General features: G+C 48.1%; 1 protein-coding gene across 6 annotated transcripts in view; it reads left to right on the top strand.

Moving 5' to 3' along the window:
* Nucleotides 1-16,506, top strand: part of LOC134437622 (dedicator of cytokinesis protein 7-like) — a 122,236-nt gene extending 105,730 nt beyond the window's left edge. For 5 of the 6 annotated variants that reach the window (XM_063187135.1, XM_063187129.1, XM_063187126.1 and 2 more), the window contains 7 exons: nt 14-139; nt 2,549-2,638; nt 6,081-6,317; nt 7,988-8,131; nt 9,639-9,745; nt 12,346-12,525; nt 15,466-16,505. In XM_063187135.1, the coding sequence (XP_063043205.1) occupies nt 14-139; nt 2,549-2,638; nt 6,081-6,317; nt 7,988-8,131; nt 9,639-9,745; nt 12,346-12,525; nt 15,466-15,508 (927 nt within the window). In that variant the 3' untranslated portion in view covers nt 15,509-16,505. Of the gene's footprint in view, nt 1-13; nt 140-2,548; nt 2,639-6,080; nt 6,318-7,987; nt 8,132-9,638; nt 9,746-12,345; nt 12,526-15,465 lie in introns of all 6 variants that reach the window. The other variant, XM_063187111.1, reaches the window with a different exon arrangement.
* The last annotated feature ends 1,542 nt before the right edge of the window (nt 16,507-18,048 follow it).

Below are 18,048 nucleotides of genomic sequence, written 5' to 3'. Positions count from 1 at the left end.
CCGTAGCTGATAGAGGATGTTTGGCACGTATTTCCGCGTGGGCTTCTATGGCTGCCGCTTTGGAGACCTGGACGAGCAGGAGTTTGTCTACAAGGAGCCCTCTATCACCAAGCTGGCCGAGATCTCCCATCGCCTGGAGGCACGTGCACATACACACACACACACAACCAAAGCCTTTTAGAGGGGGAGGGGGATGTGAGAAGGGGGAGTCGAGGCGGGGTTCTCAGTGGGTGGTGGAATCTAGGGCCTCATCATTCAGTCACCTGAGGGCAAAGAGGGTGGATGACGGAATATGTCACGCAGAGTGCTCCTCTTAAAATTGTCCCTGTCTGCCCCGACAGTGGCTCAAAAGGCAAGGGCATTGACTGTTACGCTGGGGACTTGGGGGGCGATTGCTGTCGCTTCCTATCACCATCTCCCACTGTCCTATCAAATAAAGGCATAAAAGCCCCTAAAAATAAACATTTTTTTTTTTTAATTCCCTTTTTCTGGGCTGGTGTAAAGTTGCCCAAACTGGAGTAGAGTAGAGAAGAGAAGAGTAGGCCTAATGATCAAACTGGTGTAGAGTTGGAATGTAGTTGGGAGCTCTAGTTAATGGCCCATAACAGGCTTTAATAATAATAACTTCATAATAACTTCAACAAAATAATAAAATCATAGGTTTGAGGAAAAACACCCCAGCTCCTCCAACAACAACAAAAAAACACATACGTAGTGTAGTGTAACACACTTTACGGCAGAAATGTGACTTGTGAGGGGGAAGGGGGAGGTGTCTCTGTGGGGTTTGGGAATTGGGATACAGGGCCTCCTCATCGCCCCCTCACCTGAGGGCAAAGAGGATAGTTGAGGGTATGTGTCAAGCAGAGCGGGAGCTGGGTATCAAGCTGGGTTAGAGGGGTTTATGATGTGGGACAGGAGGGATATGCATATCACTGCATTGGGGGGGAGGCAGAGGCGGACTTACCATTAGGCAAACCTAGGCACATGCCTAGGGCCCCGACCAAATCTGCACCTAATAGGGGCCAACTGTCACACCAGTCACGGTAGCCACACAAAATGTTGGCCTGACCTTAATTTGTCACTTATTTAAAGTAATCGAAGATACCTACGAGACAAAACACTAAAATAGCACCCTTACTCCTTCCATGCCATTTGGTGCCGTGTTTAAAGAATGACTTTTGAGGGCCCCATTTTTATATTTCGCCTAGGTCCCCAAAATGACTAGATCCGCCCCTTGGGGGAGGGGGGCAGTGTGGGAAGAGAGGGGGTGGGTTTTTCAGCTGAGTGCTGCTATGTGGAGCCTCACTTATTCACCACACCTGCAAACTCGTCACCTTTTGGTGACAGTCACCTTTTTCCCGGTCAATTAGGTCATTCACGTGAATAGAAATAGAACCCCCGCTGTACACTGTCACCTTTTTTTTTCTTTGACGAGTTTGCAGGTCTGATTCACCCACCACAGGGTTGAGGAGTTGAGGGTCTACAGTGTGTGAAGTAGGGTTGGAAGGTTTTCATGATGGTTGACAAGTGGTATGCGATGTGCATGCACCTGCCAGGGGGATGGGGGCCATGTGAGTAGTATTCTGGGATGGTGTGTGGTTTGGGTCGGGGTTGGGATGGGGTGTGGTTTGGGTCGGGGTTGGGATGGGGTGTGGTTTGGGTCGGGGTTGGGATGGTGTGCTTTGGGTTGGGTTGGGATGGGGTGTGGTTTGGGTTGGGTTGGGATGGGGTGTGGTTTGGGTTGGGTTGGGATGGGGTGTGGTTTGGGTCGGGGTTGGGATGGGGTGTGGTTTGGGTTGGGGTTGGGATGGGGTGTGGTTTGGGTTGGGTTGGGGTTGTGTAATGTGCTGTAGGACTTCATGTTTCATTTATCAGTGCGTGCGAAGATTCAGTGAAGTAGCAGCACAGCACAGCACAGCATAGAGCAGCCACTCAACTTCGTTCACATTCAGAAATATCCGTTCATGAAATTGGGTTGAATATGCAGCTACTGTACTGCTGATAACAACCAGATGTTTTCCACTAAAAACTAATAGGAAGGAAGAGATGAGGAGAAAGATATGCCGGGAAAAAAAGAGAGGGGAGTGATGTCTTAGCAGACATATGGTTTTGGAGTAGCTGTGGGGAGAAGAGGGAGATGAATTATTGATGCCTGAATATACTGTATGCGATGGGCTCCTGGTTGGCTCTGTGTTATTTTGAGGCTGTGGTGTGTTTATGCATAACTGGACTTGATGAATGGATAATGTGTAGTAAGTAATGGATGGCCCTCTAATGCTCTAGTGCTCTGTTCTGCTCATCCATTCAAGCCATTACAAATACACATTTTGTGAAAAATAGGAAGTATTTATTCTCTTCTTCTCCTCATTTCTTTTCCCCTGAGGACTGAGCTACTGTACCAAAAAGCCATCACTCCTCATCTTCTCTTAATTTTTTTTCCATGGACTAAGCTACCAAAAATTACCACCAGCTACCTTGTGTGGCAGTAAAAGATTTGACTTGCTTTACTTTACTTTACTTACTTCATGCCATGCGGTATTTCTTGCAGGAGTTCTATGCTGAGCGCTTTGGTGACGACTTTGTGGAGATCATCAAAGACTCCAGCCCAGTGGACAAGACAAAGCTGGACCCCAATAAGGTGAGGAATCCCCTGGGGAAATAAGCAGCAATACATCCAGGGCTCTAAATTAACTTTTTCCACCACCAGCCAATTTGGCTAGTAGACATTTTTTCTTACTAGCCAAATGGAAGGTCAACTAGCCATTTTTTTTTATCTCACCAAAATAAACCATGCGTTAATTATGTTGCTTTTAATTATTCCATTAAACTATATCCTCAACACAGATAAACAGTATAAACATTATAGGCTACTCAACATATTTCACTGTTCAGTTTATTCTGTAATTATTTAGTAATTATTTTTATTACCTGCATTTTCATTATTTTTTATTCAATTTCCTCTGAAAACAGTGAATTGCATCACACATGCCTCTCACATACCAGACCTACGCTGGACCATATACTGTACAGACAGCCAAACACTAGCCTATTACACCATCACCCAAACCTCACATGCAGTATTAGGCCTACACCTCACACAAAAACAGCATGCCTTCAACACACATGTTGCACACATACCAGACTTTCAACATACACTAGCCAAACACACACAACCGAACACTACAAAACCTCATATCCCCCACACAGTAGGCCTATCACTTAAACTTCACACACAGTAGGCCAAATGCCATGGACAATGCACAGAAGAGAGGGGTGGGGAGGAGAAGAGGACACACACACACACACACACACACACACACACACACACACACACACACACACACACACACACACACACACACACACCACACACACACACACACACACACACACACACACACACACACACACACACACACACCTCAGTGCGATGTGTATGATGTCTGCATTGTGTGTTTCTTTATGCTGCTGCTGCTGCTTCACACCTTTAGGTTCCTGCAGGATTAATACTTGCTTCACTCTAATATCATGCGCTTGGAATGACAATAATTAGGCTACGCTATGTCTAAACTAGTAGACATCCAATAACATCACGGAGACCACCAGCTTTTACTTTGCTACTTTCATAGCGTCGCTAGTTTTTTGTTACCGTTTTTTTTTTTTCACTTACTCGTTCATCCATGTCAAACTCGTGCATGGTCTTTCCGATGGCGTGGGCATTATTAGGAAACGACAACTCCATCGTAGGTAGTTGCGAGGACCTCGCAAATATCAGACGACTTCTGACAGCAGGGCTACACGGTTTTGACAGACAGCTGTCATGCTCCTCCACTCATGCCGTTTTCGCTCCACCACCACCACTCCATTTCAGCGTCACTACAGTTGCAAGTTGCATTCACCGACACATAACCTTGCTCTAACCACTGCCACATTCTTTTTCATCTCCATCCAAAACCTACAAAACCGAAGTAATCCGCGCTAGTCCGCTCATTGAAAATATTTGATCAACAGTAGTTCCAGCGCGGGCATCTAACACGCAGCCAATGAATGTGAAGCTGCGTTATTGTGATTAACGGCCAGCCAATGGGTGTGGGCTACATCATGACGGTAGGCCTAATGTTCATGGGTAATGTAGGCGCCGTTTTACGTTCATCAGACGGCAGTCAGCCACAGATATGTGCTGGCAGCTGTTTGACGTTCGGGCGCGCGCTAGAGTCTACCGGCCAATTTGGCTAGTGGATGATTTTTTCTACTAGCCGAAATGGATTTTCACCCGCATTTGGCGTGTTGGCGTGCGTTAATTTAGAGCCCTGAATACATCCCATATCCGGGGGATGGGGTTGGGCATGAGGATGAGGATGGGATGGAGGGATGGGGATTAGGATGGGGATAGGATGGAGGGATGGCCCCAGCTGTGGTGCAAACGGCTAGGGCACTGAGTGTTATGTCAGAGACCTGGGTTCCGTTTCAGCCCGGGGTCGAATAAGGGCGGAGGGAGGGAGGGGGGTAAAGGCAAGGAAGCCATAAGGGTGGAGGCGGTATAGGAATAGGGTGTTTTTTTGGATGCAGCAGGGGTGGAAGGGCTTTTCTGGCCTAAGGCCGGACCTGGGCCCCGCCCCCGGCCCGCATCTGTTCTGCTCTGGATCCAGCCGGGAAAAAGAAAAGTCCATGAGCTCTTCCATATGGTACTGGATGGATGGGAGATGTGAACTTCTGTGCACTTACTCTCTCTCTCTCTCTCTCTCTCTCTCTCTCTCTCTCTTGCTCTCTCACTCTCTCACTCACTCACTCGCTCTCATTCTCATTCTCTCTATCTCTCTATCTCTCTCTATCTCTCTCTCTCTCTCTCTCTCTCTCTCTCTCTCTCTCGGACGATTACTTCTTATTTATATCGCTTTTTTCAACAGTGGCTTTCTCTGCCAAGTCGCCCTCCAGAAATGTCCTTACAGTAGCGTGTGTGCGCTTCTGTGCGCTTTTGATGTGTCTGTGAGTGCACGCATATGTGCATGCTAATGAAAGCATGGTGTGTTTTGTATATAATGTATTAAGTGTGCTTAAGTGTGTGTGTGTGTACATAAATGTCCACAATAGATGTAAGTCAGTCAGACCAGTAAAACTAAGTGGACCATCAGCACACCCAGCAAAGACAAACAGTACGGTTGCATCATCCATGTCCTCGCTGCTCCGGAATATCTCCAGAGAAATGTTTACTATAATTAGAAACCCACAGAATTTATAATGTCCTACACCCTCAAAGCAGCTATATTTAGCTAGGGCATAGCTTGTAGAATTCCTGTCCCATGATGTGAATATTATAAATAAATGACAAACTGCCCTTAAAATAATATTTAGGCTTAACCCCTTCTCTACTGTACGGTACATACATACACAGTATTGCAAATATTTTTTAAAACAAGTGTTATTGTGTTAGTATATGACTATGGTACATGTGTTACTACTTACGTAAGTATTTGCCTTTTATTAACTGTTAATAATTTGTTTTTGCAAATTGTAATTAATTGTTTCGTTATTGTACCTACTTGAACTTTAAAGGTAGAGTATGTTCATTTTTAGTACTTAACTTCTAGAATTATTTAACACCAATATCAATTTCCTAGTAGTTTCCACGTACTGTAGATGATGACTGAGAATATTGTACTTTTCATACACAAAAGATTCAAAACATACTGTACTTTGGTCAGACCAACACAATTTAGTTTATTTCTTAGTAAATATTAATGAAAATAACACATTTGGGAATTGGCAGCACCATTGCAATGCCTATTCTATAAACGATCCTGTAGGCTCTACCTTTTAAGCAGACCGAAAAATAAAATGAAATGATGATGAATGTTTGGCCCTACCGGTGTCGCTAACGGTATGGCACTCGTCTGCTACGAGGCCGACCCGGTTTCGATTCTGGCCCAGGTTGCCAGCCCTTCCCCGTTTCTCTCTCCCAACTCACTTCCTGTCTCTCCTCCACTGTCCTGTCTCCTAAAAACCTAATAGAGGCTTGAAAAGCCGTCAAAAAAATTATTCTAAAAAAATAATGATGAATGTTTTTCGTCCACGTCCACCAGGCCTACCTCCAGATCACGTACGTGGAGCCCTTCTTCGACACGTACGAGCTGAAGGAACGCATCACCTACTTCGATAAGAACTACAACCTGCGCACCTTCATGTACTGCACGCCCTTCACGCTAGACGGACGCGCCCACGGGGAGCTGCACGAGCAGTACAAGCGCAAGACCATCCTCACCACCTCGCACGCCTTCCCCTACATCAAGACGCGCATCAACGTCATACACAAGGAGGAGGTGCGTGTGCGTGTGCGTGTGCGTGCGCGTGTGCGTGTGCGTGTGCGTGCGCGTGTGCGTGTGCGTGCGTGTGCGTGTGCGTGCGCGTGTCATTGGGACCTGTGTGTGTGCGTGTATGCATTGACGTCATACAGTACACGAGGAGGAGGAGGTGCGTGCGTGTCTTTGTGATTATGTTTATGGGGCAGATTTAGATGGGTGTGCGTACATGTTTTTTGTGTGTGTGGTCATCTGTGTGCAAGTGTGCTTATTAGCCTATCTTCGTTTCTGTCTACTGTACAAGTTTGAATGTTAGAGGGTTCAGGTGTGTTTCTGGTGTATAGTACCTTTGCTGATCCCCTCCTCAGCTACAGTTGTCATTATTTGTCCCCTGTGTTGTTAGCCAGGCCGCGCCCTCCTAGTGATGCAACACCTTCAGTGTCGCTTCTATAGTTAGTTCAGGAGCAATACAAATATCGTTTCCGAACTCCAGAAAAATCGGGAACTCCTCCCGCTTTGTCGGGAAGCAAACAACCAGTAGCAAACCAAGGGAGGCGGGTCAACCATGCCATTTGGGAAATGTTAATTGTTATGCTCTTGGTCAGACCAAGTCTCAAAGAGATTTGAAAGTCGATGATAATCAGGCTAGCTCTCCGCTGCTGTCCCTCAGATCATAGGTAACACTTTACAATAAGGTTACGTGAGTAAGGACGGAATAATGTCTGAAGTAATGACTGATTAATAGTGAATAAACATGTGATTCATGCATGCAGAAATGTCTAGTCCATTAGTAGTCGACACATAATGATGAATGACTCACTATGAAGTAAATGTGGTACATCAGGGGTTAGTTAAGGGTGTGATATCCAAATGTTAATAAATCATGTGTTAACTTTGTGGAAAAAGATCGTACCATATCTTTCCGATCATATATGAATCAGACCTTAGTTAACGGTGCAGTAATAATGGAAACATATGGTCAGTAATTCCGATTGCACCGTTAACTAAGGTCTGATTCATATATTATCGGAAAGATATGGTATTATCTTTTTCCGCAATGTTAACACATGATTTATTAACATTTGGATCTCACACCCTTAATTAACCCCTGATATATCACATTTACTTCATAGTGAATCATTATTATTCCAATCATGAGTCATTCATCATTATGTATTGATTACTAATGGAGTAGACATTACTGCATACATGAATCACATGTTTATTCACTATTAATCAGTCATTACTTCAGACATTATTCCATCATTACTCATGTAACCTTATTGTAAAGTGTTACCAGATCATACTGGTGCCCATGGAGGGAGGGTTCAGGTGTGTTTTTGGTGTATGTCTTTGCTGATCTCCTCCTCAGCTACAGTTGTCATTATTTGTCCCCTGTGTTGTGCGCTCTCCTCCGCTGCTGTCCCTCAGATCATCCTGGTGCCCATGAAGGGAGGGTGCAGGTGTGTTTTTGGTATATAGTACCTTTGCTGATCTCCTCCTCCTCCTCTCCTCCTCTCCTCCTCCTCCTCCTCCTCCTCCTCTCTTCCTCCTCTCCTCCTCCTCCTCCTTCTCCTCCTCTCCTCCTCTCCTCCTCCTCCTCCTCCTCCTCCTCCTCTCCTCCTCCTCCTCCTCCTCCTCCTCCTTCTCCTCCCCCTCTCCTCCTCCTCCTTCTCCTCCTCCCTCCTCAGATCATCCTGGTGCCCATGGAGGTGGCCATAGAGGACATGCAGAAGAAGACCCAGGAGCTGGCCTTCGCCACACACCAGGACCCTGCCGACCCCAAGATGCTGCAGATGGTGCTGCAGGGCTGCGTGGGGACCACCGTCAATCAGGTGGGGGAGGTCAACCAATCATGTGCTGTTAGTCAGGGAGGCCAGCCAATCAGGGTGTAGGGGCGGCTTCGTACATAGTAGAAAAATAAAGTCTATTTTATTTGCCGCTCTTTCTAATTAAACTAAAACTCCAAACGTAACGACAACAAACGCAAAAGATACAAACAAAAAGGCTCTATTTGGAGATTCCTGTTGAAAAACTGTTTGCCGTGTCCACTCTGCATAGCCATCAGAGTGAAGCACTTTTATCAAACGTCATCTGAAGCCAATTTGACCTGTCACTCAAGATAGGCCAAACAGAGCGGCTCATCATGCAGGACAGTCCAACAATAAAAAATAAATAACCAATAATTACCAGATCAAATTTCATAAACAAAAATACCATAATTCCATAACCAAAATATGCAAATAATAAGTCAAGAGTTCATCAAACACAAAAATAGGCAAAATGGCTCTAACACAGGGCACTGTTACTAGGTAGCATTGTAGGCACCACTGTCAATCAGATGTGAGAGCCCTGAACAGTAAGCACATTGAGCTGCATCTTGTATGCATTGTGCTATACAATTCATTATTAAAGTTAATAGCTAATTATGCCATATATTACCCATCATCAACTATTCTGATTCAGATAAAGCAATGCGCTTCAATGGATCTTAGTTTGTTTTGGTGTTGAGTGTTTTGTTCTGTTATTGGTGTTAATCTGCATTTGTCTGGAATCTGACCCTTCTCTGACCCATCTTCCTCCTGTCGTCACTTCTCATCTCTCCTCTCTATTTCTGTCTTTTCCTCTCTTTATCTGTTTGGCCCCCTTCTCACTTCCCCATGCTCTCTCTCTCTCTCTCTCTCTCTCTCTCTCTCTCTCTCTCTCTCTCTCTCTCTCTCTCTCTCTCTCATCCTCTCTCTTCCTCTCTATCTCCCTCCCTCTTTGCACCCTCTCCTCATGTCTCTCTCTCCCTCTCCCTCTCCCCCTCGTCGTTATGTTTGTGTCTCCCTCTTCCCCTCTCCTCTCCCCCGCTTTCTTCCTCCCTCCCTTTGCCTCCTATGATTTTCTCACTCGCTCTCCTCTCCCCTTCTCTAACTCTCTCCCCCTCTCCTCGCACACCCCTCACTCCCTCTCTTTTCTCCCCCTCTCTCTCTCGTCTCTCCCTCACCCCCTCTCCCTCCACCACCCTCCCTTTTCTCTCTCTCTCTCTCTCTCTCTCTCTCTCTCTCTCTCTCTCTCTCTCTCTCTCTCTCTCTCTCTCTCCTCCCCTCTCCTACCACCCCCTCTCTCTCCTTTTCTCCCTGCTCCCTCCCTACACCACCCTCCTTTCTCTCTCCCTCTCCCCCCTCCCTCTCGCTCACTCCACCACCCTCCCTTTTCTCTCTCTCTCTCCCTCCCTCTCCTCTCCTCTCCTCTCCTCTCCTCTCTCCTCTCCTCCCTCCTCTCCTCCCTCCCTCTCCCCCTCTCTCCTCTCTCTCTCCTCTCTCCTCCCTCTCTCTCTCCTCTTCTCTCCTCCTGTAGGGTCCTCTGGAGGTGGCTCAGGTCTTCCTCTCAGACATTCCAGATGACCCCAAGCTCTTCCGCCACCACAACAAACTGCGCCTTTGTTTCAAGGACTTCACCAAGAGGTGACTACACCATGACGCACGCACACACACACACACACACACACAGTCACACTCACTGCTACAGGCAGACAGACAGACACACGCACACACACACGCACACACACACGCACACACACACACACACACACACACACACACACACACACACACACACACACACACACACACACACACACACACACACAAAACAGAGACAAACTGACACATACACACAGTCACACAAACAACCAGAGACAGACACTCACAGAGTGGCCCCCAGAGTGTTCCCAGTCAAACGGGCCATTACGCTGACTAATATAATCCCCAGTCTAAGCCTGTGGGGTTTAGGGGAGGACATGTCAATATAAACAGCCCTCTGACGCTCTGTTGATTTCATCCGTTTAATAAATAGACCACATTGCTAAATAAGTTTACTCTCAGCCACATAGGGAAAGCCACTGTGTAACCTTATGAAGGAGTAGAACCGTTTTATTTGTGTGTGTGTGTGTGTGTGTGTGTGTGTGTGTGTGTGTGTGTGTGTGTGTGTGTGTGTGTGTGTGTGTGTGTGTGTGTGTGTGTGTGTGCGCGTGCGCGTGCGCGTGCACGCGTGCGCGTGCGCCTTGTGCGTGCGTGTGCCGTGTGCGTGTGTGTGTGTGTGCGTGTGTGTGTGTGTGTGTGTGTGTGTGTGTGTGTGTACCTTGTACATGCGTGTGTGTGCCCTGTGCGTGGGCGCGTGAGCGTGCGCTTGCGTGTGTTTCTCAAGTCATATGTTTGTGTGTACCCGGTGCATGTCCAAAGTCTATAGTCTGCGTGTTGGCCACAGCCTGTAGTTAACATATGCAGAAGAAAGGCCAAGGGCAGCCATGGAGCATTTTAACAGCCATGACCTGAATGGCATGCTTTTAAAACAAACTTCACAAGAGGCTGCAAACAACACCATGACATGCTTATGAGCCAACTTCACAGCAACGTTATCATTATGCCGTGTACAGACCAGGAGCGAACGAAGCGACGGAAGTCATTATTTCTCTATGGAGGGCACGCGACCTGCGCTACCAAAGCGAATTCGCCAGGAGCGAAGCTTCTTGCGCTACCAGAGCGAATTTTGAAGATTAAACTAAATCTAATCGCAGGCGAACTCGCTCTGACGCTGTTCGGCGGCAACCAATCGGAACGTTCATATCTCCGAATGTCCCAGGCTGTCAAGCCAGAGCCGTTATGTGATTAGCTGCATCAAACATGTCAATGCTGCGTCTCGAGCGAATACAGCGTATTCAAGGCGAAACTTCTTCTGCTACCCACGCTACCAGGCAGCGTAGTTCGCTCTTGGTCTGGACACGGCATTACACTTGGGCCCTCCCCATCTCCTCCCCATCTCTCTCCTATCCACCACCTCCCCATTCACCTCCTGTCCACCACCTCCTCCTCCTCCTCCTCCTCCTCCTGCTCTCCACCTCCCCATCTCCTCCCCATTCACCTCCTGTCCACCACCTCCTCCTCCTCCTCCTCCTCCTCCTGCTCTCCACCTCCCCATCTCCTCCCCATTCACCTCCTGTCCACCACCTCCTCCTCCTCCCCCTCTCCTCCTCCTCCTCCTCCTCCTGCTCTCCACCTCCCCATCTCTCTCCTCCTCCTCCTCCTCTCCTCCTTTCCCCCTTTTTCCTCCTCCTCTTTTCCATCCTCTCCCTCATTTCTGTCTTTACCTCGCCCCTGTCTTTCATCGCCTTTCTCTGCTGCATCTTTCTCACCCTCTCCTTCATCTCATTCTTCCTCCTCATTACATTTGGGCCCTCCCGACCTTCTCCCCATCTCCCTCCTCCTCCCCATCTCCCTCCTCCTCCCCATCCATCTCCTCCTCCTCTTCCTTCTTTCCCCCTTTTTCATCCTCTTCCTCATTTCTCTTTACCCCAACCCTGTTCTTCATCATCCTCCTGCTCTTCAGCCTCTTCATCATTCTCCTACTGCTTCTCTCTGTCCCCTCTCTTCTCTTTCTCACCCCCCCCCCGCACTTCATCTCTTTACTCCTCCTCCTCCTCATCTTCATCTTCATAATCTTCCTCCTTCTCCTGCTCCACCCCTTCCCCTCATTCTGCTTCTCCTCTTCATCTTCCTCAGTCCATTCTCATCCTCTTTCTCCCTCTGCCCCTCGTTATCCTCCTCCTCCTCGTATTAATCTTCCTCCTCCTTCTCCTCTCTCTTCCTCCTCCTTCTCCTCCTCATTTTCCTCCTCCCCTTCAACATCTTCCTCCTCCTCTTCCTCCATGATGTTTGTCCATGTGTGCATTACGTATTGTGTGCCTGCGGACCTGCCATGGCCAACCGGTAGGGCACTAGTCTGCCATGCGGCCGACCCAGGTTCGATTTCCGGCCCGGGTCATTTGCCGACCCCTTCCCATCTCTCTCCTCATTCGCTTCCTGTCCACCTCACAAACTGTCCTGTCAAATGAAGTCGTAAAAGACCAAAAGAATCTTTAATTTATTTTATTTTTTTAAGTATTGTGTGTCTGCTACTGGATACCTGAAGGGATTCGTGAAGTTTCTATCCTCTCAAACTCTGCTCTGCTTCTCCTTCTCCTCTCTTCTCCTCCTCTTCTCCTCTTCCTCCTCTTGCTCCTGTCTAGGTGTGAGGACGCCCTGCGTAAGAACAAGGCTCTGATTGGTCCCGACCAGAAGGAGTATCACCGCGAGCTGGAGCGCAACTACAACAAGCTGCGCGAGGCCCTGGGCCCCCTCATCAACCGCAAGATCCCCCAGCTCTACAGAGCCCTCCCCCTGCCCTCTACACCCACGCCCACACAGAGGTACACACACACACACACACACACACACACACACACACACACACACACACACACACACACACACACAGCTCTACAGAGCCCTCCCCCTGCCCTCTACACCCACGCCCACACAGAGGTACACACACACACACACACACACACACACACACACACACACACACACACACACACACACACACACACACACACACACACACACACACACACACACACACACACACACACAGCTCTACAGACCCCTCCCCCTGCCCTCTACACCCACGCCCACACAGAGGTACATGCACACACACACACACACACACACACACACACACACACACACACACACACACACACACACACACACACACAGCTCTACAGACCCCTCCCCCTGCCATCTACACCCACGCCTACACAGAGGTACACACACACACACACACACACACACACACACACACACACACACACACACACACACACACACACACAGCTCTACAGACCCCTCCCCCTGCCCTCTACACCCACGCCCACACAGAGGTAAACACACACACACACACACACACACACACACACACACACACACACACACACACACACACACACACACACACACACACACACACACACACAGCTCTACAGACCCCTCCCCCTGCCCTCTACACCCACGCCTACACAGAGGTAAAACACACACACACACACACACACACACACACACACACACACATACACATACACACACACACACACACACACACACACACACACACATACACATACACACACACACACACACACATACACATACACATACACATACACATACACATACACATACACACACACATACACATACACATACACATACACACACACACACACACACACACACACACACACACACACACACACACATACACATACACATACACACACACACACACACACACACACACATACACATACACACACACACACACACACACACAGCTCTACAGACCCCTACCCCTGACCTCTACACCCACGCCTACACAGAGGTAAACACACCCACGCCTACACACACACACACACACACACACACACACACACACACACACACACACACACACACACACACACACACACACACACACACAGCTCTACAGACCCCTGTCCCAGCCATCCACACCCACACCTACACAGAGGTACATGCACACACACACACACAAACACACACACACACACACACACACACACACACACACACACACACACACACACACACACACACACACACACTGGCGCGTGGGAGTACACGCATGCACACACGCACACCTCATCAACCGCAAGATCCCACAGCTATATACAGGCCCCTGCCCCTGCCCTCTACACCCACGCCCACACAGAGGTACACACACACACACACACACACACACACACACACACACACACACACACACACACACACACAGGCACATACACATACACATTCTCTCTCTTTCTTGCACACACAATGGAATCTACACAAACAGATTTTCCTCGTCCATAAGACACGGACAATGCCTTCACCTTCCACATAGTGCATACCCGACCCTTGTCAACAGACACACACACTATTCACTCATTGTCATCTTGCCTTTCCACTGTCAGTAACACAAAAAACACACACACAGATACAGACACACACACACACACACATACACAGATACATACAGAGGCCCATATTATATTTCACAGCCCTCTTCTCACACACATTTGAGAGTCACTGTGCATAGCATCCACACACAGCTGTGAAAACAGCACATTGTTTGGCGAAAGTGTGAGTGTGAGTGCAGTGAGTGTTGCTCTTGACTCATGCGTTCCCTCTGCATACGTACCGTACGTACCGCATGTCTGGCCCTGCTCAGTGTTGCCAGACTGGGCGGTTTCCCGCCCAATTGGGCTGCTTAGGATGGCCTTCTGTGGGTAAAAAGTGGTCAGGTCAAGAGCAATGCAAGTACTTTCTGAGTTCCCGAAAATACGGGAACTCCTCCCACGTTGTTGGTAAGCAAACAACCATAAGCAAACCAAGGGAAGCGGGTCAACCATGCCGTTTGGGAAATGTTAATTGTTGTTATGCTCTTGGTCAGACCAATTCTCGAAGAGATTTGGACGTCGATGATAATCAGGCTAGGTAAAAAGGGTATTTGGGGTGGTTTTTCAGACGATTTATGGCCATAGAAATCAATAGAGTTTAGTTGAAATTGGGCGGGATTTAGTGCTTCCAGGGTTTTGAGCATTTTTTGGGCTGGAAATCATCACTCTCATCTGGCAACCCTGGCGAAGCTCCCTCCATGACTGACTGTTGCACTGCTAATCCAACCCAGCTGAGTAACATTACCTGACACACACATACACACATACACACACAAGCACTTGCGTACACACACACACACACACACACAAAGACACACACAAACACACACACAGGCACTTCCGTACACACACACACACACACACACACACACACACACACACACACACACACACACACACACACACACACACAAGCACTTGCGTACACACACCTACACACACACACTTATGTACACACACACACAAGCACTTGCCTGCACACGCACACACAGTATTTACTTATGGTATGCTCGCTCACACTTGCACACACACACATACACGCACACACACACACAGTCACACACACATACATACGTAGGCTTTCACACAAACAAGGTTTGTAGACACATAAACTGTACTCCCGCATATACAGTCATACAGTCGTACAGCATGCCCCCCACCACCACCTCCACCACACAAATAAATCCCCTTACATACGCTTTCACACAAACGAGGCGTATAGACACATATACTCGCATATATACAGTCATAAAGCCTGCCCCAACCACACAAATAAATCCCCTTTCTTATAAAATATTGTTCCCTACAGCTGCTAATGTGTTTTTGTTTTATTGTTGTTTGTTTGGACAGGAATTCCTTGAGCCGGTCCAGTTTTCGCCGAGGGGAGTGCTGAGTGCGGAGTGCGTACAGGAGACTCCAAAGCAAACCCAAAGTTCCTGTGAAGACCCCTCATGACTGCTTATGAAAAACTCTTTCTTGGCCCGCTTCCCTGCTATGTAGTCTTCGCCCCCAGACCCCTAAACTCTCTCATACCATAGTACTCTCTCCCACAATGTATACAGACACTTATACACACAGACACAAGCGTGCACACGCACACACACACACTCTCTTCCTGTCCCACTCCCCTTTTCCCAACTCTCTCTCTCTCACACACACACATACACACACACACACACACACACACACACACACACACACACACACACACACACACAAGCGTGCACGCGCACGCAGACACACACACACACACACAAGCGTGCACAGGCACACAGACACACAAACTCTCTCTCTTCCTGTCCCACTCCCCTTTTCCCAACTCTCTTTCTCTCACGCATACACACACACACACACACACACACACACACACACACACACACACACACACACACACACACACACACACAAGCGTGCACACGCACCTACTCCTCTTTTCCCAACTCTCTGTCTCTCGCTCTCTCTGTCTCTCTCTCAGCCACTCTCTCTGTCTCTGTGCTCCACTCTCCTCATCTTTTTTTTTCCTGTGACTTCCTCATTTATTGACTTGCTGAGCTGTCTTGGCTGCTGCGTTTAGCCGTGCTTACTGTGGGAAAATCCTCTCTGGCTGTGTTTAATCTACCTGCATGGGTCTCCACTGTAAACACAGACTATCTCTCTCTCTCTGTAAACACAAACTATCTCTCTCTCTCGGACACGCATCTACAGTATATACACACACAAGCTCGATGTCTAACTTTATACTCACTCCCCCTCCTCCCTATCCTCGCCTCTTTACTGTCTCTCCGCTATCTCTCTCTCTCTCTCTCTCTCTCTCTCTCTCTTGCTCTCTCTCTCTTGCTCTCTCTCTCTTGCTCTCTCTCTCATGTTCTCTCACTAACACACACACACACACACACACACAAGTAAATGCATGTACACCCCCCCCCCCTCTCTCTCTCTCTCTGTCTCTCTCTCTCTCTCTTTCTCTCTCTCTCTCTCTCTGAATCTCATGGGGCAGGCCAGCGATGGAGACTGGGAATGACCCCCTTAAGCTCTGTTCTCCTCTCCTCTCCTCTCCTCTCCTCTCGCCTCTCCTCTCCTCTCCTCTCCTCTTGCCTCTCCTCTCCCCTCCTCTCCTCTTGTCTGCTCCGCTCTGCTCTGCTCTCTTCTGCTCTGCTCCACGCCGGGGTAATTTTAGGTTTTTCTAAACTTGGGAATCCAAACACTCCCCTGCACTTCCTCCTTCCGCTACACTTTGTGTTTGTGTTTGGTTAGCGTGTGTGCGTCTGCGTCTGTCTGTGTGTGTGTGTGCTTGTGTGTGTGTGTGTGTGTGTGTGCATGTGTGCGCGCCCATGTGTGTTTGATTAGTGTGTGTGTGTGTGTGTGTGTGTGTGTGTGTGTGTGTGTGTGTGTGTGTGTGTGTGTGTGTGTGTGTGTGTGTGTGTGTGTGTGTGTGGGTTTGGGTTTGGGTTTGGGTTTAGGTCATGGTGTGTTTTTAGGTTACATGTGTGTGAGAGACAGAGAGAGCAGTTTTTTCTAGACGTTTGCTTGTGTGTCCAGAGTGATTGTTTGTGCTGGCACTTAGTCGCATTGAGGAGATTTTAAAGGGGTCTGTTTGCTCTCCTCCGAAACCCTCATTAATATCTTCTCTCCTTACTTTCGGAGAGCGAGGGATCCCTAATCACCAGGGTTGGACTGGCCATCTGGCATAACAGGCATTTCCCTGTGGGCACCGCACTCTCGTGGGCCCCTATTTTCAGAAATATTAAAAAGTAGATAATATTTCTTGAAAATAGGGGTCCATGAGGGTGCGGGGCCCACCGGTTCTTCTGCACCGCTAATTATTAGAGGCCCCTTTAAAGCCAAAAGTGCCCGGGCCCTATTTCTACCCCTGGCCAACGCCCTGGGGATGCCTAATCACTGCCAGCCTCAGCCGTCAAAACTCTCCCTCTCTTTCTCCCTCCCCCTGCTCTGGACCAAATACTGTACAGATTAAATTTACACATTTTGGAGAGACACACACACGCACAGATGGAACGAGACTCCCCTGTCATTTTGCTGCCCTTCAGCAGGGCTTTCACACAGGAAACGTTTTGGACACTACTAAGTGGGGTGGGGGAGTTGTTATCTCTGTGAATGAAAGTAAAAAAAAAAAATGAATTCATTTTGGGTAGACTGGATATAATGTAATGTATGTATACACAAAAGCACAACCTCACATTTATTCACAAGCACATAAGCATCTCTGCACATACAGTACACATGCATGCATACAAGACACACACACACACACACACACACACACACACACACACACACACACACACACACACACACACACAAACTCTAACACTAAGCACTGGCATTAAAAGTATCTGAGCCACTGTGTATAGACTGACCTAGAGTCCTAAGCCCTGCCCATTACTGATGTAATCTTTGTATCTAAAAGTGTAA

Source organism: Engraulis encrasicolus, chromosome 2 (genome assembly GCF_034702125.1).
Source record: "Engraulis encrasicolus isolate BLACKSEA-1 chromosome 2, IST_EnEncr_1.0, whole genome shotgun sequence".
In the NCBI taxonomy this organism is placed as follows: domain Eukaryota; kingdom Metazoa; phylum Chordata; class Actinopteri; order Clupeiformes; family Engraulidae; genus Engraulis; species Engraulis encrasicolus.
Note: the sequence above shows the minus strand (reverse complement) of the source record. Positions and strands in the feature narration are given on the sequence as shown.